The sequence below is a fragment of the Podarcis pityusensis genome (genome assembly GCF_964106645.2).
Source record: "Podarcis pityusensis genome assembly, chromosome: 4".
NCBI classification, from domain to species: Eukaryota; Metazoa; Chordata; class Lepidosauria; order Squamata; family Lacertidae; genus Podarcis; species Podarcis pityusensis.
In genome coordinates this window covers 27,824,998-27,847,486 of record NC_138027.1, presented here as the reverse complement: position 1 = coordinate 27,847,486, position 22,489 = coordinate 27,824,998, and the positions used below count along the sequence as shown (strand labels likewise).

Here is a 22,489-nt window from a genome sequence, read left to right as displayed (position 1 = left end):
ATAAACAAGATGAGCTTGAGCTCTTGGTACAGCAAACTAAATATGACATAATAGGCATCACTGAAACCTGGTGGGATAAGTCCCACGATTGGAATGTAATAATGGGGGGATAAAATCTATTTCAGAGAAACAGACCAGACAAGAAAGGAGGAGGAGTGGCGTTATATGTCAGGGATGTGTATGTCTGTGAAGAGATCCAAGATTTAGAACCTCAAAGCCAAAGTGAGAGCATTTGGGTCAAAATTAAGGGAGAGAAGAATAACAGTGACCTCATTGTGGGAGTTTACTATAGATCCCCAAGCCAAACGGAGGACATAGATGATGCCTTCCTGGAACAGATGGCCAAGCATGCAAAAGGAAGGGAGATAGTAGTAATGGGGGACTTCAATTACCCGGATATTTGTTGGATGTCAAACTCAGCCAAGAGCATAAGGTCAAACAGATTCCTCACTGGCCTTGCAGACAACTTCATTGTCCAGAAAGTGGGAGAAGCAACAAGAGGAACAGCCATTTTAGATCTGGTCCTAACCAATGTTGATGACCTGGTTAGTGGGGTAGAAGTGGAAGGATCATTAGGCGCGAGTGATCATGTTCTTCTGAAGTTTACTATACAGCGGAAAGGAGCAGCCAAGCATACTAGGACTCAATTTCTTGACTTTAAGAAAGCCGACTTCATAAAACTTAGGGATGTGCTGGGTGAGATCCCATGGACAGTAATACTAAAAGGAAAAGGAGTTCATGATGGCTGGGAGTTTGTTAAGAGGGAGATAGTAAAAGCACAACGTCAGGCAATACCAATGAGACGGAAACATGGAAGGTGCCTAAAGAAGCCAGGGTGGCTATCTAAAGAACTTTTAACTGAGTTAAGATTAAAAAAGGATGTGTACAAAAAATGGAAAAGGGGGAAAACCACCAAAGAGGAATTCAAACAAATAGCACGTGTAGACACAAAGTCAGAAAAGCTAAAGCACAGAATGAACTCAGGCTTGCTAGAGAGGTTAAAAGCAACAAAAAAGGCTTTTACGGGTATGTTCGTAGCAAAAGGAAGAACAAAGAAACAGTGGGGTCACTCAGAGGAGAAGATGGTGAAATGCAAACAGGGGACACAGAAAGGGCTGAACTCCTCAATGCCTTCTTTGCCTCAGTCTTCTCCGATAAAGAAAACAATGCCCGACCTGAAGAATTTGGAGCAAATGATTCAGCAAAGGAAACACAGCCCAGAATAACTAAGGAGATAGTACAAGAATACTTGGCTAGTTTAGATGTATTCAAGTCTCCAGGGCCAGATGAACTGCATCCAAGAGTATTCAGAGAACTGGCAGATGTGATCTCAGAACCACTGGCAGTCATCTTTGAGAATTCCTGGAGAACAGGCGAAGTCCCGGCAGACTGGAGGAGGGCAAATGTTGTCCCTATTTTCAAAAAGGGGAAAAGAGAGGACCCAAATAATTACCGCCCAGTCAGTCTGACATCAATACCAGGGAAGATTCTGGAGCAGATCATTAAGCAAACAGTCTGTGAGCACCTAGAAAGGAATGCTGTGATCACCAATAGTCAGCATGGATTTCTGAAAAATAAGTCATGTCAGACTAACCTGATCTCGTTTTTTGACAGAATTACAAGCCTGGTAGATGAAGGGAACGCAGTGGATGTAGCCTACCTTGATTTCAGCAAGGCATTTGACAAGGTGCCCCATGATATTCTTGTAAAGAAGCTGGTAAAATGCGGTCTTGACTATGCTACCACTCAGTGGATTTGTAACTGGCTGACTGACCGAACCCAAAGGGTGCTCATCAATGGTTCCTCTTCATCCTGGAGAAGAGTGACTAGTGGGGTGCCACAGGGTTCTGTCTTGGGCCCGGTCTTATTCAACATCTTTATCAACGACTTGGATGGACTCAAGGGCATCCTGATCAAATTTGCAGATGACACCAAACTGGGAGGGGTGGCTAACACGCCAGAAGACAGGATCACACTTCAAAACGACCTTGACAGATTAGAGAACTGGGCAAAAACAAACAAGATGAATTTTAACAGGGAGAAATGTAAAGTATTGCACTTGGGCAAAAAAAATGAGAGGCACAAATACAAGATGGGTGACACCTGGCTTGAGAGCAGTACATGTGAAAAGGATCTAGGAGTCTTGGTTGACCACAAACTTGACATGAGCCAACAGTGTGACACGGCAGCTAAAAAAGCCAATGCAGTTCTGGACTGCATCAATAGGAGTATAGCATCTAGATCAAGGGAAGTAATAGTGCCACTGTATTCTGCCCTGGTCAGACCTCACCTGGAGTACTGTGTCCAGTTCTGGGCACCACAGTTCAAGAAGGACACTGACAAACTGGAACGTGTCCAGAGGAGGGCAACCAAAATGGTCAAAGGCCTGGAAACGATGCCTTATGAGGAACGGCTAAGGGAGCTGGGCATGTTTAGCCTGGAGAAGAGGAGGTTAAGGGGTGATATGATAGCCATGTTCAAATATATAAAAGGATGTCACATGGAGGAGGGAGAAAGGTTGTTTTCTGCTGCTCCAGAGAAGCGGACACGGAGCAGTGGATCCAAACTACAAGAAAGAAGATTCCACCTAAACATTAGGAAGAACTTCCTGACAGTAAGAGCTGTTCGACAGTGGAATTTGCTGCCAAGGAGTGTGGTGGAGTCTCCTTCTTTGGAGGTCTTTAAGCAGAGGCTTATGTCAGGAGTGCTCTGATGGTGTTTCCTGCTTGGCAGGGGGTTGGACTCGATGGCCCTTGTGGTCTCTTCCATCTCTATGATTCTATGACAAAAGAATTCGCTTAACATTAATTTGACTTTGACCTCTCCAATTATTTCTAAGGAACGTAATCTATCCCCTCCTCTCCCAGCCACAGCAAGTCCTGAAAAACCCTCTAGGAAGGTTCAGTAGAACCCTCCTGAGCAATGTGGGGTTGGGCATGGGGGTGGGAAGTTGTGGGGAGGGGAGAATAATGAAAATCAGTCTTGGAGCCATATTATTATTATGATTATTATGATTATGATTATTTTATTTTGTACCCTGCCCATCTGACTGGGTTGCCCTAGCCACTCTGGGCCACTTCCAACTGATATAAAAACATAATAAAATATGAAACATTAAAAGCTTCCCTATACAAGGAAGATTAGTTAAGTAAAGGAAGTTCATGGAAGGAAAGCTTCCTGTCCCTTCCTTACCCCACGCAGCAGCTATCCCCAGCCCACACTGTCAGGGAAGGCCCCTGACCCCCCAGAGAGGTTTTTTTAGGTGGGGCAGGGGGGCAGATTGGATGGAAAACTTACTTACTGTAAATTTTGTTAATTTATGTAGAATCCAAGCCCATGTCTTTAAAATAAAAATAAAAAGATCTGGTGACTTCAGTTTATGGGCTAAAGCTTTCCTTCTAAGAGTGGTAATTCTTTCCAGGATGACGATAGTTTCCAACGTCCATAAATAATTGTATGAATTTACAGAGCCCTGAAAAACGTAGGTCCTAGGTATCTTTGAGAATGCCTAAACACTTGTATTCCAGCTCAGTCACTGAGATCGTTTGCAGGAGCATGGTTAGTCATCCTCCAAGTTGGCAAGGCTCATCTGACAGCAGCAAGAAACAGAGCGCTTAGGGTCATCAACCCGTTTCTATGGGATGTGCTGCCAACAGCGATTCAGCGGCCACCTTCTGTTTCAATGCTTAAACATCTGCTGAAAACCTCTGTGCTGCCAAGCTTATGGAGCCATTTAAGAAAAATCTATTTGCCATAGTTTGTTGATCTCTGATTAAAATTTTTACATGGTTTTTACTGTAGATATGTATGTTTGCTATAAATGGCTTTGGTTTTGTTTCTTAAGAATAGAGATAATGAACATATTTTTATAGATAAATAAATTGGATTTTCCCAGCCAATTCTGTTCTACAAACGCACAGCATGTAGTGCAAAGCATGGGGCTTTGCGGTGAGCAATTAGTGTGTAGTCCACAAAGTCCATATACAGACATACCTTGGAAGTTGAATGGAATCTGTTCCGGAAGTCCGTTTGACTTCCAAAAGGTTCAGAAACCAAGGCACGGCTTCTGATTGGTTCCCGATTGCGCAGGCATGCCAGAAAAAAATAGCGGAAGCTGCACCAGACGTTTGGCTTCCAAAAGAATGTTCGCAAACCAGAACACTCACTTCCAATTTTCGATCGTTCGGGAGCCGCAACATTCAACTCCCAAGGCATTTAGGAGCCGAGGTACGACTGTTCTGTCCACAAAGAGTTGATTCCAAGCACAATTTTGCAGAAGCAGCAGCTGCTTCCTTGTATGTTAATGGGACACAGCTATCTCTGGATATAAGAATGATGGGAAGGACAAGGGAAGGCTATGTACTGTGTGGAGGACATAGTTAAACTACAGGGTTGGCTCCTGCAAGATGTAAGGATGGCCACTAGCTTCAGTGGCTGAGACAAATGAATGGATGGCAAGGCCATCAGTTGCTACTCACCACAATGACTATGCTGTGGTTTCACAGCTAGGGACGGTATGCCCCTGAATACCAGTTGCTGGAAACCACAGGAGCGGAAGTGTACGGTCCCGGTAGCAAACTTTCCACAGGTCAGTGAGAACTGGCCTGATCCAGCAGAGGGATTATTTCTTATGTTCTTATGTTAATGTGCAAATGGTATTAATTGTTTGATTTCCCCCCCCCCCTTATTTATAGGCTGTTGTGGTTTTGCTATGATTATAGTGATAGTAATATTTGCTCTTTTTAAAATTTTATTATTATTGTGAGCCACCTTGCGCTCAACATTGCTGTTGGAAAAGCGGGAATCAAATATCAAAGTGCAAACTCACAATTTAGATCCATGGTTCCCAGTTCTAGATGTTAGGCATACGGGAATAGCATTCATTTATAATGGATTGTGTGCAGTACCCGTAGGTGGCTAGTTTACTAAAGCTTTGCTTATAGCTCTCTTGAGTTTAAAGCCAATGTGTTTTTGTTCAACAAACAATCCCACATAGTTTCTGATGGAATGTGGAACTCATTTCCCACCCACTTTAGTTGATGTTAAACAGTATCATAAGTTTTCCCTTTCCAAAACATGTTTTCTGTAGGTTTGGTGTATAGATATTATATTACCACCACCACTGTCCATATTCTCTGTGAACTGTTTCTCATATTCCATTGTTCGTTTGACATTGTGCAGCACAGTCTTATGCATGTTTACATGAAATTAAATCACACTGTTTAGGATTGCAGTCTAAGAGGGGTATTTATATTTTATGTTTTGGGGCTGGTTGGTTGAGGGATTCTGGATTTATACCAAACCATGTATAGTTATTTCCCAATATGAGATTTAATTATATATAAATGGCTTCAGGATTACACAACCAGGTGTAACAACCTTCTGTGACTGTTGCAAGTGTGAATCAGGATGCACACCTGTATTTACACTGAACTGGTTTGCATGTAACACTAAACTGTGGTTTGGTGCTGTGAACATGCGCTAGAATGAATTCAAGTGAAGCTTTGGGTTTATACCCTCTGCTCCCCCTTCTTCTTTCATGCAGCCAGGAGCAGGACTTTGCTAGCATTTCATTTTTCATTTTTCATTCAAACACTCCTAGTTTAGCATTATGTAGAAATTAACTTTCTGACTGTAGGAAATAAGTTTCTAACAAGCCAACTTCAAAGCACAGCTGCTGCTGCTGCTGCTGCTGCTGCTGCTGCTGCTTCTTCTTCTTCTTCTTCTTCTTCTTCTTCTTCTTCTTCTCCTTCTCCTTCTCCTTCTCCTTCTTCTTCACCACTCCACCTTTTCCCCTGACGGAACTCAGACTTTGTTTGTTTTAAAGCACAATCTCTGGTTCATACATAATATAAGACAGGATTCGTTGGAAGTGAAACTAAACAATAGTGGTGTCCTTGACTGCATAGGAGGAGAGAGGCATGCACAGGCTTGTTTACCCAGGCTCATTCATCCTTGTGCACTTAGCACTAAACCATGGTTTGATATGGTATGCAAACCAATCCATTGTGGTGCTCATATAAAGTTTATTGAACTTAACAAGGATGTGCATCTTGGTCCACCAGTTGTTGCACTTGATGAGGTGCCCACAATTACATCCCCAATAGTGTCAAGATAGGCCGCCTTTATGCTTTGACTTTGGGGCTATTGTTGGATGTTTTCAGTTCTCAAATAATATTTGAGTTTTCTAATTATTAGTTAATATTATCATTAGAGTAAGAACAGAAACATCATGTCACTTGGCCACATGGGATGGGGTCATCCAATTAGAATTCGTATGGCAATGCATTATACGTAATTTATTGTTCCAGCTGTTTCATTTTATTCCCCCAGTGATTTTATTTGGTAAATGTCCATGAGATTTTTGCTTGTGAAGCTCTCAGGCAAGAGAGAGGGAGGGAGGGAGATAGTGCATTCCAAATGGATCTATTGAATGAGCTAATGTTGACGGATATTGACTTCACAGAGAAACAGCTCTATTTGTGCATTTCAGAGCCTGTATTGGAATTTTAGAAAGTGAAGAAAGGAGGGCTGTAATCCATTATCTTTGAAAAAAAGAACAGTATCATCCAGCCTGCTTAACTTTCACTGCATCACAGGTTTTTTTTAAGTCTATAACGCTAAGAGGGGAAAGACATTCTATTTATCTATGTGCTGTTTTTCAGAGTGAAGACTCTGATGAAGAAGACCTTTGTGCCATCAGTAACAAATGGACTTTCCAAAGGACGAGCCGCAGATGGTCTCGGGTGGACGACATTGACACCTTACTTCATCAGTCAGACAAGCATGGGTCCTTGGGGGACATTAAAATGAAAATCACCACCAGCAGTGAAAGTGTGCTTACTGACCTGAGCGAGCCTGACGTCTCATCTATTCACAGCGAGAGTAGTGTGGGAAGCGACCATCGGAGTCATTCTGGAGCCAGCAACCTTCTCAGGGAGACATTTGACTGTTCAGGACAATATTGTGTAGAAAATGCTCTTTTGCATAACTCCACCTCAGTTGGCACCACCCCTTACCATCCTCCAGAAGACTCTCATCACCTCGGCAATGAGAAACCAACACGGACCAGAGCTAAAACCTTTCTGAAGCGTATGGAGACACTCAAAGCCAAAGGGGCACATGGAAAATTGAAAGGCTCCACAAGGACTAGTAACTTAGTGATAGGCAGACCTGTTCTTCAGCATGAGCCAAAAGCCCTAAAGGATATGCAATGCATCCAAATTGGGAATGGAAACCTCCAGAACATAACATCTCAAAACGCAGTCAAGCAAGCGTTTCCCTTCTCTGCTAAATCCAGCAGTGAGAGTAGCCAGTCAGAGATTAGCAGTAGTGGCATAAGTACTCCCTCCTTAAAGGAACGGAAATACCATGAATCAAATAAACGAGGCGGCATGTACTTGGAGGACCTGGATGTTCTTGCAGGAGCAGCACTGAGGCAAGTGATAGATCAGAATCGTAGAAATGAATTTCATTCCCAGGAGAACCTAGTTGTCCATATTCCAAAGGACCACAAACCTGGAACGTTTCCCAAGGCACTTTCCATAGAAAGCCTCTCCCCTACAGATAGCAGCAACCGCGTGAACTGGAGGACAGGCAGCATTTCTCTAAGCAATCAGAAGTGCTCGACACCCAAAGAGTCCAATCCCCTTGCTATCTGTCCAAAGGAGAGCCGAGTTAGCATTTATGACAACGTTCCAGGTTCTCACTTATATGCCAGTACTGGAGACCTTCTAGATTTGGAAAGGGAAAATCTCTTTCCTCATCTGGATGACATTTTGCAGCAGGTCAATGGGCTTCAAGAATCCGTAGACGACTGGTCCAAAAACATATTGCCAGAGCTGAAGAACAACGATCTATCCATTGGTGAATGTGGATCTTTATCATTCCGGTCACCAGTCAAGATTGCATTAGACTTTGAACAGAACTCTGTATCGGATGGCCGGACAACCCCTAGTGATATGGACAGAGATGGGACATCTCTCAATGAATCAGAAGCTACTGGTGTTAGGGACAGAAGAGATTCTGGTGTTGGAGCATCTCTTACAAGGCCAAACAGGTTTGTACCCTTCAAAATAATTGGATATAGGTTTGAAAATCCTGCTTCATGTTCCAAAGTTCCAAAGATGATAGATGATAGATAGATAGATAGATAGATAGATAGATAGATATAGAGTTTTTGGATTATACCATGTGGTCATGATGATGCACCACCTTCTTTGTGAATGGGATGCACTGGAGCAAAAGTAAATTGCAATTTTGTACTTTATGAACGTTAATCATACCTGTAATGTTTCTCAGACATATAGACTTTTTCAAATGGGTTGTTTTTATGTTAGTTAAATGTGGAGAGTAGTCTCTTGAAACAACCAGTATGGATGGACGGCAGAAGGAAATATTGTATAGTTGCAGGTGCAAATCTCTCAGAGGCCTCAAACATAGCACCATAATCAAACATCTTATTCTGTTGCTTTTTACTTTGTTTGTCTAAAGGCGATTACGTTGGCACAGTTTTCAGATCTCTCACCAACTGTGCCATGCCATAGGATCACTGCAGATCAGCAGTCAGTCAGCTGCTCAGTTAAATCTGCTGCAAAAATTTTCCCTGCTTCGTCTTACTGCCATCATGGAAAAATACTCCATGTCAAACAAGCATGGCTGGACTTGGTGAGTACTAACATAGTTTAAGGCATTTGCACTTTTTTCAGCATACTGTTGTGATGAAGCCTAAAAATTATGTTCATCGTAAAATCAAGACAACTTGTTCCATCAGTATGCACTTTTGACATGGGGGAATCTTTTTGGTGAAGAGTTTAATATAGCCAAGGAATGGCTGTTGCAGCAGTTTTTCCCCCTATTTTTTATTTATTTATTTATTTATTTATTTCATTTAGTCTAAAGGTCATTCTTACAACCATGTTTTTTCTTTACTTGAAACGTACAGTACATTGGGCAATTTAGATTACACAGAGAGGGCTGATCAGAGGGAGGGTCTGGAAGGCTCATTTCGCCTGGACCTCAAACTGAAAGGGAAACTCAAATTTTAGCTTTTGATCAGTTTTGCAATTTTTTTTTTAATTCACAGCAGATCCAAATGTGGCGAGCAGATACTTTTAACTTTTGGTTGCGACTTTAAGCAAATAAGAGATGTGATTTGGTACAAAGACTTTCTTTTGTTGTTGTTGTTGTCGTCAACTGATGCAGAATTTGCCAAATTAAAGTGTTAAAAATGTTCCTAAATATTAATAAAAATGCATAGGACATGATGACACAAGGTTACCCAGTAGTGAACATGTCTTCTCAGTTTAGCTGATCATATAAACAAACTACTCATAAGAAACATAGAAAGTTGCTTTCTGCTGAGTCAGATCATTGGGCCATCTCAGCATTCTTTGCACTGACTTGGAGCAGCTGTTCCGGGTTTCAGGCAAGTGACACTCCTAGCCCTACATGGATTGAATCTGGAACCTTTTGCATGCAAAGCAGGTGTTCTACCTCTGAGCTATGACCCTTCCCCAAAGGCACTCTTTTTTGGGTGACTTTTTGGTATGCTGTCAATTATTGTTGTTGTTGTTATGGCTAAAAAGATAAAGGTAAAGGTACCCCTGCCCGTACGGGCCAGTCTTGCCAGACTCTAGGGTTGTGCGCTCATCTCACTCTATAGGCCGGGAGCCAGCGCTGTCCGCAGACACTTCCGGGTCACGTGGCCAGCGTGACAAGCTGCATCTGGCGAGCCAGCGCAGCACACGGAATGCCGTTTACCTTCCCGCTGGTAAGCGGTCCCTATTTATCTACTTGCACCCGGAGGTGCTTTCGAACTGCTAGGTTGGCAGGCGCTGGGACCGAACGACAGGAGCGCACCCCGCCACGGGGATTCGAACCGCCGACCATGCGATCGGCAAGCCCTAGGCGCTGAGGTTTTACCCACAGCGCCACCCACGTCCAAATAACCACCCGCGTTATTATGGCTAGGGTGTCTCAAAAGCTGGAAGTAGCCCCAGTCTCTCTGGACCTCTGAAAGGGCCCAATGACAGAAGCTTCATTTTGCTCTTATGGTGAAAACCCATTTTGTATTTCTAAAATTACAAAATTTCCTATTTCCATCTGTGGGAAGTGAACTAATGGTCCAAGGGTCCATGCCAAGATTGTTATCTCATCAGGAAGAGAAGCTTTGGCTATTTAAGCATTATACACATGTTGTGGTGCTGTAGAGATGTTTAGAGCAGTGGTTCTCAACATGTGGGTCCCCAGATGTTGTTGGACTATAGCTCTCATCATCCCTGAGCTCTGGCCTTGCTAGCTAGGGGTGATGGGAGTTGTAGTTCAACAACATCTGGGGACCCACAGGTTGAGAAAGGCTGGTTTAGAGGGTGGCAACACCTCTGTGCACCTCCATTCAGGACCAAGGGCAGCATCCAACATTCCATTAGTGCAATGATTCCCACTTGTGCAACAGAGCTTTCCCCTCCTCTTCTCTCCCCACGTGCACCATGCTTCTTCCCCAAACCTTCAGAGGGTTGAGGGAAACCCAAGAACAGTTTTAGGAGGCACACAGGGGAAGAAGAGAGAGAGTTCCATTGCACAAGCGGAAATCCTTCTGTTGACAGAATGTATTAGCCCTACAATGCCAAATACTTGCTTAATTAGAAATATTGATAGAACTGGTGCGAGTTTTCAGAGATCGCCTTATTGTGTTACATGGGTCTAAACCCAAATCTGAGTGTTTAACGGGGCAGTGCTGGAGCAATTACAGTGCCAGTTTACAGCTATTACTGTTCATTGTGCAAAATTAGTTAGCATTCTCATTACAGAAGTTTCAGGGTTTTTGTTCTTTTGCTACCTAAAGGGTAAAAGGTCAATTGATTCTGCAACTAATTTAGAATTAGGCAGGGAATAGTGATGTGTCTACTCCCATCCCACTACGAGATCCTAAAATGTGTGGCAAGTAAATGGAAGGGCATGGAACATTGAGAAGAAAAAACATTGAGGGTAAATTCCTTTTTTTAAAAAAAATTAAAATAATAATACAGTGGTGCCTCGCAAGATGAAATTAATCCGTTCCGCGAGTCTCTTCGTCTTGCGGTTTTTTCGTCTTGCGAAGCACGGCTATTAGCTGCTTAGCGGCTATTAACAGCTTAGCGGCTTTAAGAAAAAGGAAACAAACTCGCAAGAACTCGCAAGACATTTCGTCTTGCAAAGCAAGCCCATAGGGAAATTTGTCTTGCGGAACGACTCAAAAAACGGAAAACTCTTTCGTCTTGCGCGTTTTTCGTCTTGCGAGGCATTCGTCTTGCGAGGCACCACTGTAGTAAAATATAATACATTACTAATCCTACCTTTAATTTAAAAAAACCAGCAACAGTATTGGTTAGGCATTATATCAATGAAAATAATACATAAAATTACATATTATCTTGACGTTTCATATTCCACAAATTTATAAACAAACTCCACATTTCAATAAACTTAACTTATTATATGCAAGTTTTATTAGACATACTAAAGCTCCTACACATTCATACCAGGGTGATATTAAAATGGTTCTCCGCGGTTTCCAGGATGCTGCTATCACTGCCTTGCTACTATGAGTAAACTGTCGATGTGGGTGAATTATGAACCAAAAGTTGGATCTCCCTAGAACAAGATCAGAGAATCAGTTGGGCGTACTATGCAGCCATCTAAGTATGTCATGCAGCATAAAATACTGGGGACAAATTTAGTTTGGAATCTGGAACTGACACAGACTGCAGCACAGATTATTAATATTCTTTCTTGCTGTAGTTGGTATCACTTCTGTCATCTGCACTGAGGTTTTCTGCCGCAATATCATCTTCATGAAATGGCATTCAGATCTCTTCCTCTGCATTTATTAAAGATTTCAGAGATGAGGGCGCTTGGGCACGCACTTGTGAGTTTCAGTTTTCTAGCCATGGTCTTGTAGATTGCGCAGAGAGGCTTACTTAAAGTAGCTCAGTTCCAGAGTCTACAAATAAAATTTGTCCACAGTAATTGTTCTAACATAACATATTCTGGCTGAGTACTTTATAGCATTAGCTGGCATCTTAGTGGCCTCTGTGAGAGTGCTAAGGATTATTGCTCTCATTTTACAGCCAAAGGCAAGGAGAGCAAAGTTGTTACGTACTGTTGGTTCTAGTCACCCAGGAAGCATAATTCAGAAAGGGTGCCTCAGAGCACTCCCAGTAGATTCCATGTCTGCAGTAGTAGTAAAACTATAATAAAAAATAATCAAGAGAAATAAATACAGGCACCACGTTTGTAACCAAACTTCCCTTAAATTAATGGAATGGCTTTGCAGTTTATATGTTGTACCATGTACTTGTTCAACTGCAAAGTAATATTTAGAGATTTGTGCTAGATATCAGCCATTCAGAAAATATACAGTGCAGAGAGAATTATCCGTCAAGTTAAATAAAGAGGAAAGAGAAGAGGCTGAAAGATAATAATAATAATAATAATAATAATAATAATAATAATAATAGCAATGGAGGCGATGAATCACAGGATGTGAGTGTCCAGATCTTCTGATTTGCTACACTCTTCCCTCTTCACATGTTAACCTCTCAGGACATCCTGATGGATGAGTAGCTAACCCTGTCACTGTTTGCCATGAGAGAGCAATGTATGTGTGATGCCTGCTCCAGTGAGTGGCCTGGAATGTCTCTTGGTCCAGTGGCAGTAGCTGTGAAGCATTTGGAGATAGCATCTAGGCCAAATATCGATGGCCAGCAACAAGCAAAGAAGGCTGCCTCTGGGGCACTGACCCAAGAGAAAAAGAAGGGATCTCATTCTCTGTCATTGTCTTCCAGCTTCCACCACCTGAGGCAGATGCTTTGCTTAAGTCAGACTATTTGTCCATCTAGCCCATAATAATTTGCTACGCAAATTAGTCTCAGAGTTCTTTCCCATCATCGGCTATGTGTGCTCCTTTTACAACTGAAGATTCAGGGAACTGAAGATTCAGGGAACAGAATTTGGATCTTCCAACATTCAACGCATGTGCTCTCCTACTGAACTGTAGAGTCTCCCCAAAAGCAGGAGCTCCCCATTGAGGAGTTGGACCCAGTTCTCCTGCATGACAGGAGAAGATAACTGGCGACTAGCGGAGCAATCCAAACTTCAGGCAGGCAGTACTTCCATTGGGAGGATAAGTAAATTGCAGAGGTCATTAGGGCTATTCTGAGCTGGGCGGAGAGAGGCCTTTGCCCCATCCAGCTGCCCCCTCACAGCAATTGGGGGCATTGGTTGGAATCCTAACTTTCTACTTGAGCAGTCCCCTGCCGCTGCCTCTGGTTGCCCTGGGCCCGTTAGGTATCTCCACCTCTCTTGTACTCCCCACATGGCTTCTTTTGACCGTGTCTGCCTTCCCACCTCACACAGCTGAAACTTGCTTCACTTCCACTTAAAATGATGTTTCTCACAAAGGTACATCTGTGGCGTTTCTATTGCCTGCATTTGTTTGCTTCAGAAATAAAAACTCACTGAACTGAAGCAGAACCCTGAGAGTTTCCCCATAATCCATTATTTGAGCTTCGAATTTGGCATGTAATGTTCCCTCACTGTAATTCTAAAATTGAATGGTAATGATAAATCATGCAATTTGAGATTACAGACATAATGAGCCACACTGAGGAAATTAACTCTACATGCTTTCAAGTTTAATCTTCTGCCATTATTTATTGCACTTCAAGTTGTCAAGCATTTTCTAAGGAAGTGTGTCGGGCTCAGCTAGTTGAAAGCTGTGTTGCCGAGGATGCTCTCTTGTAGAACAAATATGTTTGATTGCCAATGGCAGTTCCACTACCGAGAGCATAAAATGTGCAAAAATGTAAAGCCTCTATAAATTCTGCTGTAGGAACGAAACCTATTTGCTCCCAGTTAACTCTTTCCTTTTTCCATCTTTGCTGCTCCTTTTATCAAACCCTTCTATTCTGCTCCTGGAAAACTAGAGAAATGCAGTGATTAAGTTCATCTTCCATACAGAGCACATTTCATCGAAAGAGAAGCAAATGCCCAAACCAAAACACTTATGGGAAAGAAGGAGGTCATTAAATGTGGTGTGCATCTTTGGGGGTTAGATGTTTTAGCTGGAATTATATGTAATGTAAACCAGCCAAAGTAAAGAAAAGGTTGTTTGCTGCCCCTACTATAACCTATGCTAGCTATGCACTACCTCCAGTGTTGGAAACATCAGGCCTTTGAGGAGCAGCTACTGGGAACCACAAGCGAGCAGAGTGCTTTTGCATGCAAGTCCTGTATGCAGGCATCTGGTTGGCAACTGTGACAACTGGATACTGGACTATGTAGACCTGTGATTTGATCCAGCCAGACTTTTCTTATGCTCTTATGTTTTTCTTTTGGTTCCTGTTCAATCCTCATTCTGTAGCAACCCAGTGGCTACATAGGGAATGTTGGTGTGGGTTATTGATTGATTGTGGGTGTGAGAATTGACTAGGCTGTTATTTTTCTGCAAATGTGTGACTTCGACAGCACCTACACACTGTGTGATCAGGGAGGAATAATGTATGTCCACCATAGAGATAGGTAGTTTTTATAGGATACACAGTTGTGTTGTTTTTTATTTGTACTGTTATTATCATCTTTAGGTCTGTACCAAAGTTCATGAAAAGGATGAAAGTTCCAGACTACAAGGATAAAAACATATTTGGTGTGCCTTTAATAGTTCATGTGCAAAGAACAGGGCAGCCCCTTCCACAGAGCATACAACAAGCGCTGCGCTATTTACGCAACAATTGCCTGGATCAGGTAGGTTCTTCATTTCTGTAGGTTTATGAGCATACAAACTCCTATAGCAGCTTTTCCCCAGCTAAAACTATACGAGGTGGGTTTTTATGCCTTTGGTTTTATTGTTTGGACTAGCATAATATCCCTTCAAGGATGACTAGACAGTTTTAAAGATTTAGTAGTGTGTACTAGCCCTATTGCTGCCATTAAAAATTATTATTTACTTAGCACACTTTAATTTGAGAATGCTTTACTGTCTTTATTGTGCTTGCCCTTACCGTAACCCTAGAAAGTATGGAACTGTTAGTCCCATTTTACAGATAAACAATTGACTTACAGTATCTGTTGTTTGTAGAACTAAAATGTTGTCTCTTCTAGCATACAGAATGGCATTGGTCTTAAGGCTACTATTCATGTATATTTGGTTGTGGACACACCCAGAAATTAATCTCTATGTTCCCTTTGCCGAAATCTGAAGCTTTTTAGCAGAAGACATCAGAAAAAGTAGTAGATGAAACAAACTCAATCGTTTTATGGATAGAGGTTGTCTTCTGAGAATCTTGAAGGGCAACGAATCCCCATCTCCACATTCTGGTCTTAGAGACATGCACAACCTTTATTAAAAAGGAGTTAGCTGCATCAGTAATATATTATTAATTCAGTTACCCGCTCTGACCTGTTCTCTTACAGTAATAATTACCACCAGTGGGCTTACACTACCAAGAAAAAAATGCTTACATCTCATTACTGCTGGGTTTTCAGTAGCATATCTGGGAGTTCAGTTTAGCAGTTCCAAAGAACAAAAAATAAATAAAAAGGTCAGACAAAAATCATTGAACAATAAGAGAGATTAGCAGCATCAGGGTATAATGCAGCAAGAGATTTAATTCTGCTTCCATGGAATCTGATCCTTGCTTCTGATTCAAGTGTAATTGAGAGAGACTTATTTTAAAGTGAGCTTCAAGTGGCGTGTTGTGCTCTGACCTTTTGGCTGGCCACACCAGAGCACTGAGAAACAGTATGGGCTAATGCTTTTCCTCTGCTGTGTGTGATGAGAAAAGCATTTTTAAAAAGAGGGGGAGAGAGAGAGAAAGGCAAGAGAAGAGAAGAGAGCCAGCGTGTAAATACTGGCTGCAAGCTAAGGCAGTGCCATTTACCAACATTCCCAAATGTCTGCTCAACCAGCCACATGCCATTTCGAAAGCAATTGTATAAATGTTCCCAAAGAGTGATGGTTTGGAAGACCTGCTGTGCATGAGCACGAAGCAGTGGATATGTGCAAAAAAGCTCTGGATCGAGGGCACATACATTATTTTTCAGTTCTGCGCTAGCTATATATAAGCTTAAAAAGGTAAAGGGAGCCCTGACCATTAGGTTCAGTCGTGGCCGACTCTGGGGTTGCGGTGCTCATCTCGCTTTATTGGCCGAGGGAGCCGGCGTATAGCTTCCAGGTCATGTGGCCAGCATGACTAAGCCGCTTCTGGCGAACCAGAGCAGCACACGGAAACGCCGTTTACCTTCCTGCCGGAGTGGTACCTATTTATCTACTTGCACTTTGATGTGCTTTTGAACTGCTAGGTTGGCAGGAGCAGGGACCGAGCAACGGGAGCTCACCCCGTCGCGGGGATTCAAACCGCCGACCTTCTGATCGGCAGGTCCTAGACTCTGCGGTTTAACCCACAGCACCACCCGCGTCCTTTATATAAGCTTATTGATAGGCTATTGCAAGTATGTGTTGGAGTGTTAAGAGGGATGCATTACACTCTTTTCTCTAGTAAACAAGGTAAAACCCAGGGGTTTCCATTCATTGTTTTCTGATTTCAAAGGAGATGGGATTACTATTGTGCAATATATTTTGTTTTCTATTAATAGTTTCAAGAATTAAAATATAATGGGGTAAGCCACATGAAGGCCCACTGGTTGTCTTCAGTGCTCCAAGGCTCTTTTCTTCCCTTGAAAAAGCTTGTATTTCCTCTCCAGCTTTTCCCATGGAACAGCATGTTTTTAAGTGAATCAGCAGCAGGAATAGTTTGAAGGAACCTCTTAAGTATAATAGCAGCAACAGCAATAGGTTTTCTACCCTTCCTTTCTATCATTAAGATGCCCAAGGCGTTTAACACAGCCGTAACCTATACCAGCTCCTCCAGTGCATCACAAAATAAACCTCAAGCATAAAAGATCAACAAAATGGATTCAAACTATGATTAGCTGCAGACTGGTTACTGATGAGTAACAAGCCACTATAGATTCAGAGCTTAGCCTTTTATATATATTGAATTTTTTTATGTTTGGCACAAGAGCTTCTATTACGCAGACTGATGAAGAGATGGATGCAGCTTAGAACAAATTCAGTCTTTTAGTATTAAATAAATTCAGTGTTGCAGTCACTTACTGTTGGTTTCCTGCTCTGTTCTGACTCCAACCTTCACATTTGACCATAAATTATGCTGGAATGCAGAACTATTTACAGTGCTTTTTGTGTTGACATTTAGTCCATGAGGCTTTTTGTATATAGCATTTTAAAGTCTGCATTTAAAGTCAGTTTTCAGATCAGTAAAACATTTATTTCTAGTAGAGAGCTGGAATTCTTTATAATGTAAGCCCATCAATATCGTTATTAAGAAACATCAGTCCTGAGTCAAGCAGTGCAATGATAATTGAGACAAATATATATGGTGAGGCAAAGGAAAACTTAAGTTCTATAATTTGAAAACGGAAACATGCCCAATCTCTTTTTCTCATAGATTCCCCACCACCACACACTATGTCATCATCCCTCCTACTGTGAAATGAGGGAAAATAACCTGAATAGATCCCAAGTGGTATAACACAACTTCACTTGGGAATTAAAATGTGGTTTGTACACAGGAATTTGCCCCGGGGGCATTCCATTTATGAGAACTGCTGGGAAAGGGACAGTGCTGTGCAAAGCTGCTAGACAGCTCATTTGAAGAATTATCAGCTTCTTGCAGAAGAAAGCACATGGGAAAAAATATTTATGTATCACAGAAAGCCTATGTAACTAATCCCTACCACATCTTCTTCCCAGCTAAGGCAACAGGATAGAAAAGAGCCTGGAAGACTTAGTCTGAAAATTGTGTCCTTCAAATCCAGCTATTACTTGGCAACCAGTATATGATATAGGTAGAAATAATCTTTTCTGACTGTCTGCCACAGTAGCTGAGCTATTTCATTTATGTATTTAAAGGTTTCTCTTCCACACTTCATTGGCACCAGTACCAGGACAGAGGACTATATAAGATAAATTATTTAAAAAGATTGAAAATAAAATCTGAAAAAACTGTCAAACAAAACAGCTAAACGCAGTCAGAATGCATGGATTACCCATTTGCCTGTAAAATGTACAAAGACGGGTCCTCAGCACTTTTTGAAAATGCTTGCTTTCAGTTGTTTTATTTAGAGAAAATGATATTTTCTTTGGTGTGTAAGGCCTTGATATCAGAAACCACTGACAGCACAGCATGACTTAAGATAGCATAACTTGGGTTGGAGACTATGACAGACTGGAAGAAGATCTGGATCTGGCAGCCAATATACACACCCTCTGCAAGAGTTAAGGAGTCTGCTGTTAAGGTAGTTAATCCGTAGCATCTGAGAGCAGTGTGGTTTTATCATACTGGCAAGCAGATATTGCCTAAACGTTGGAGAGAGTGCAGCAAAATGGGAACTTGATTTCATCTGTGGTGGACTTCGGATGGCGATGTTTCATTTTGCTTCAAGGGTAGCTGGGCAAACAGTTGTTCTGGATCCACAACTGGGCAAACAGTTGTTTTGTTGTGGCTTTCAGAAACATAAAAAAGGGAACTAGTGCATATATGCTGTAAGCCACCCAGAGAGGCTGGGAAAACCCAGCCATATTGGCAGGGTATAAATAGTAAAATTATTATTATTAAAGACTCAATAGTGTCGCGTGAATAGGCTGAGGCAAGTCTAGTAAACCTACTGATAAGGGTGTGTGAGGGAGAGGATTGCGAGTTACAGGCAGATAGAACTGTACTCTAGATGGAAAAACTGCAGCCGCCCCATTTAATGGGTCTCTTCTTTGTAGCTTATATGGGAAATGACCTTTTTAGAGACCATTTTGACACCGCGTGATGAGCCTGTTTACTCAGCATTTCTAGGTTTTAAACAGTGACTATTTTAGTGTTGCCTTGTTTAGCTTTTTTTAAAGTGTTTTGATGCTGTTAACAAACATTGGAGTACAGATGTTCTTGTCACATTACCTTAATCTCTTAATATTTATGCACAGCACAGAGGCATCAGATGGTGGGACCACGGAACTGTGCAAATGTAGGGAAATGACCACATGAATAAAATATGGAGGAAGCTATAGATTCTGTTACACAGACTCCGATTCAGAGTAGTCCTTTTGCAAAAAGAATGTCCCATTTTTTCACAGTGGAGGAGTCCATTCACAGAAATAATGGAGCAGTTTTCCTCCCAATTCCCCCATTCCTCCTGTAGTCTCCCCATACTGCTCCAGATGGTCTCTTGGCCACCCAAAGAAGTAGATTTTTGGGTGACATAGGAGAAAGAAATCTGCAAAACTATCCTCTTACCTTCCATGAATAGAGCACAACTTGCGTATCTTTGGAGCCAGTCCATTGACTGGAATATGCCCTGATCCTTATTTAATTACAGCAATTGTGGTTTAGGTCTTTTTAAAAGATACTTCTGTATAATGTGTATTTTTCTCATTGATCATAATGCCAAATTAGCTACATAGCTAACAGAATGTGGCTTATCTTTTAGGTGGGTCTTTTCCGGAAGTCAGGTGTGAAATCCCGAATACAGGCCTTACGCCACATGAACGAAAGCTCTCCTGAAAATGTCAACTATGAAGACCAGTCAGCGTATGATGTGGCAGATATGGTAAAGCAGTTTTTCAGGGACCTGCCTGAGCCTCTGCTCACTAGTAAATTAGGAGAAACATTCCTCCACATATATCAGTGTAAGTACTAGGGTTGTTTCCATTAGTAGTGAATGTGGACTATTAGGCCTTTAAACTATTCAGAGCCTGGCTTAGTGCAGGCTTTCCCAAACTTGGGTCTCCAGCTGTTTGTGTACTACAACTCCCATCATCCCTAGCTAGCAGGACCAGTGTTCAGGGATGATGGGAACTGTAGTCCTAAAACCAGCTGGGGACTTGGGAAGCCCTAGTCTAATGTGTTTGCTGAGATCATACTAGCAGCAGCATCAACAACAACAAAATCCCTTCTCGCCTTGCTGTTTGATTTACCAGCAAACACATAAAATCAGCTGGCCTCAAAGTAAGAGGAGGAAATGGAGAAAGGGTGTGTGTGATTTTCTGGTGTGTAAAAATAATAACTGTGGGCTTCAGTTTTGTTTCACTGAAAGACAATCTGTAGATAGTCCATAATTTTAAAAGAAGGGTTTTCTTTTTTGTAATTTTCTTGCTAAGATCCGGAATTGTTTCATGGCACACCATGTTCATGTTTTTCATGCTTTAGAACCAGCAGCATCCCAAGGTGGGAAATGCTATGTCTACCTAGTGTCGTGTTTTCCAAGGGGTAAAATCTCAGCATCTCTCATGTTCTTATGCATGGATGGGCAGAGCATCAATCAAAATTCCAGCCACCCTGGATTTTCCTTGGTGCTCTGTACATGCTTTACAAGGGGGAGGGGGAAATGCAGGTAAGAAAAGGAAGTTGTGATTGGTTCTGGCTGGTGGGCCCAAGCACTGTGGTTTATAAAAGGAGTTGGAAGATATCCCCCTCCCCCAGCATAAAGAAGTCTGTCCGCTCCTGTTCTCTTGAAATCACTGCATTTCCCCCCAGCCTAGGAATTTGGAGCTGTAATATATTCACCTCACCATCTTTTTCCTCTAAAAAAAAAAAAGGTTCAAATAAAATGCTTGACTGACAGCACAATTGCAATCCCAGGTACATCTACTCAAAGGTAAATCCCACTGAGTTCAATCAAGCTTACTCCCGGGGAAACTGGGTCTAGAGTTGCAGCCTGAATCTTCAAATAAAGAGAAGATAACGGCTTGCTGAAGCGTGTACTATAAAGCAGTTTCTCCTATTCTTTCATTGGTTTAGTGTCTGATTTACACAGGGGAACCTTGAATGCAAGCTGAGTGAACAGAGTGGTGGCTTGTGAATTAGTTTTATCAGGCGCAATATTTAAGCTTCCTCCATTCGTGCATTTATTAAACTCCCCCCCCCCCACACACCCCTTGGCTCTGTAGAGGACATACATTTCCCAAGCTTCCCTAATCTTTTCTTGTTGTGCCACAAACAATGTTGCCTAGAAAAGAGCATGCAGTGTTATGGCACTGCCATCTTGAAAGGAAATGAGGTCCCTGTTCACTGCGTGGCCCACTCCACTTCCCAGAGATTTAACTGCAGCAGTAAAACTGTCCAGATGAACTCTGCAGGGACAGAAGGGGCTTATAAAAACCTCTGTATTCTGCCAGGGTTTTAAGGGCTGCTGTGCCCGTTTAATTTTGGATCTCTGCTTCCTGACTGTACTTAAACTGTATTTGTGCTACTGACAGTATTTTTACTGGGTTTTATTGGGCTTTATGGGTGAAGCCCAGCCATGCCCATCTGCCAGTGGAGCAGACAATGTTAGCTGAAAGGATTTTCCTCTCCCCCCGCAGCCCCCTACCCACCTCTACAATTGGCCAGGGGCCCCAGTCCTGAGCAGATCTGGGAGAGATGCAGACAGGGGCTGCAGCAGGGAAGAGATGAAGGGAAAACTGCACTACTTGGGATATTGCCATATGTGTCTGTTTTATTGCTGGTTTGTGAGGTTGCTTTTTAACAGAGTGCATCACCTTGATGGTCCTGATGGATATAGTAAGATCAGTTACAAATATACATACTACTACTACAAATAGTGAGGGACGCGGGTGGCGCTGTGGGTTAAACCACAGAGCCTAGGACTTGCCGATCAGAAGGTCGGCGGTTCGAATCCCTGCGACGGGGTGAGCTCCCGTTGTTCGGTCCCTGCTCCTGCCAACCTAGCAGTTTGAAAGCATGTCAAAGTGCAAGTAGATAAATAGGTACCCCTCCGGCAGGAAGGTAAACGGCGTTTGCGTGCGCTGCTCTGGTTCACCAGAAGCGGCTTAGTCATGCTGGCCACATGACCCGGAAGCTGTACGCCGGCTCCCTCGGCCAATAAAGCGAGATGAGCGCCGCAACCCCAGAGTCGGCCATGACTGGACCTAATGGTCAGGGGTCCCTTTACCTTTACCTTATTACAAATAGTAGTGGTAGAGGAAAAAGGACAAGATTTTCAAAAGTAGAGATCTTTTCCCGTCTGCACTCAAATTGTTTTAATGTCTTGGGGCTTTTTTCAGCTTGTCATTTGCTGCCCTGCTCCTTTGTGAGGGAAGGCTGAATATAAATCAAATAAATAAATAAATAAGAGGAAAGAGAAGTGGCAGAGCCAAATCAGAGCTATTGGTGGTCCTGCTGCACAAATCTTGGAGGCTGTCTTTCCAGCCAGTGCCTCTCAGCTCATTGGCTAGACACAGGAGCTTGAAGTTGGGCAAATGCAAGGTGCTCCATTGACCAAGCAAAGGCGGCAACAAGGCATCTGGTATTATATTTTATACCAGTTCTGGCCATTCCAGAGGCTTCATACCACCTGCTGATGTAGCACGGCTTGGGTATTGAGCACTGAACTTTTCACAGACACAGTTTATGGCCATTTACTACTAGCTTAGCCAGCTTGT

General features: G+C 42.4%; 1 protein-coding gene across 4 annotated transcripts in view; it reads left to right on the top strand.

The window, feature by feature from the left end:
- The window catches only part of STARD13 (StAR related lipid transfer domain containing 13), a 247,400-nt gene that overhangs the window by 214,862 nt on the left and 10,049 nt on the right, over positions 1-22,489 (top strand). For all 4 annotated transcript variants that reach the window (XM_081004067.1, XM_081004069.1, XM_081004068.1 and 1 more), the window contains 4 exons: positions 6,666-8,059; positions 8,494-8,667; positions 14,625-14,784; positions 19,537-19,735. In XM_081004067.1, the coding sequence (XP_080860193.1) occupies positions 6,666-8,059; positions 8,494-8,667; positions 14,625-14,784; positions 19,537-19,735 (1,927 nt within the window). The remainder of the gene's footprint in view (positions 1-6,665; positions 8,060-8,493; positions 8,668-14,624; positions 14,785-19,536; positions 19,736-22,489) is intronic.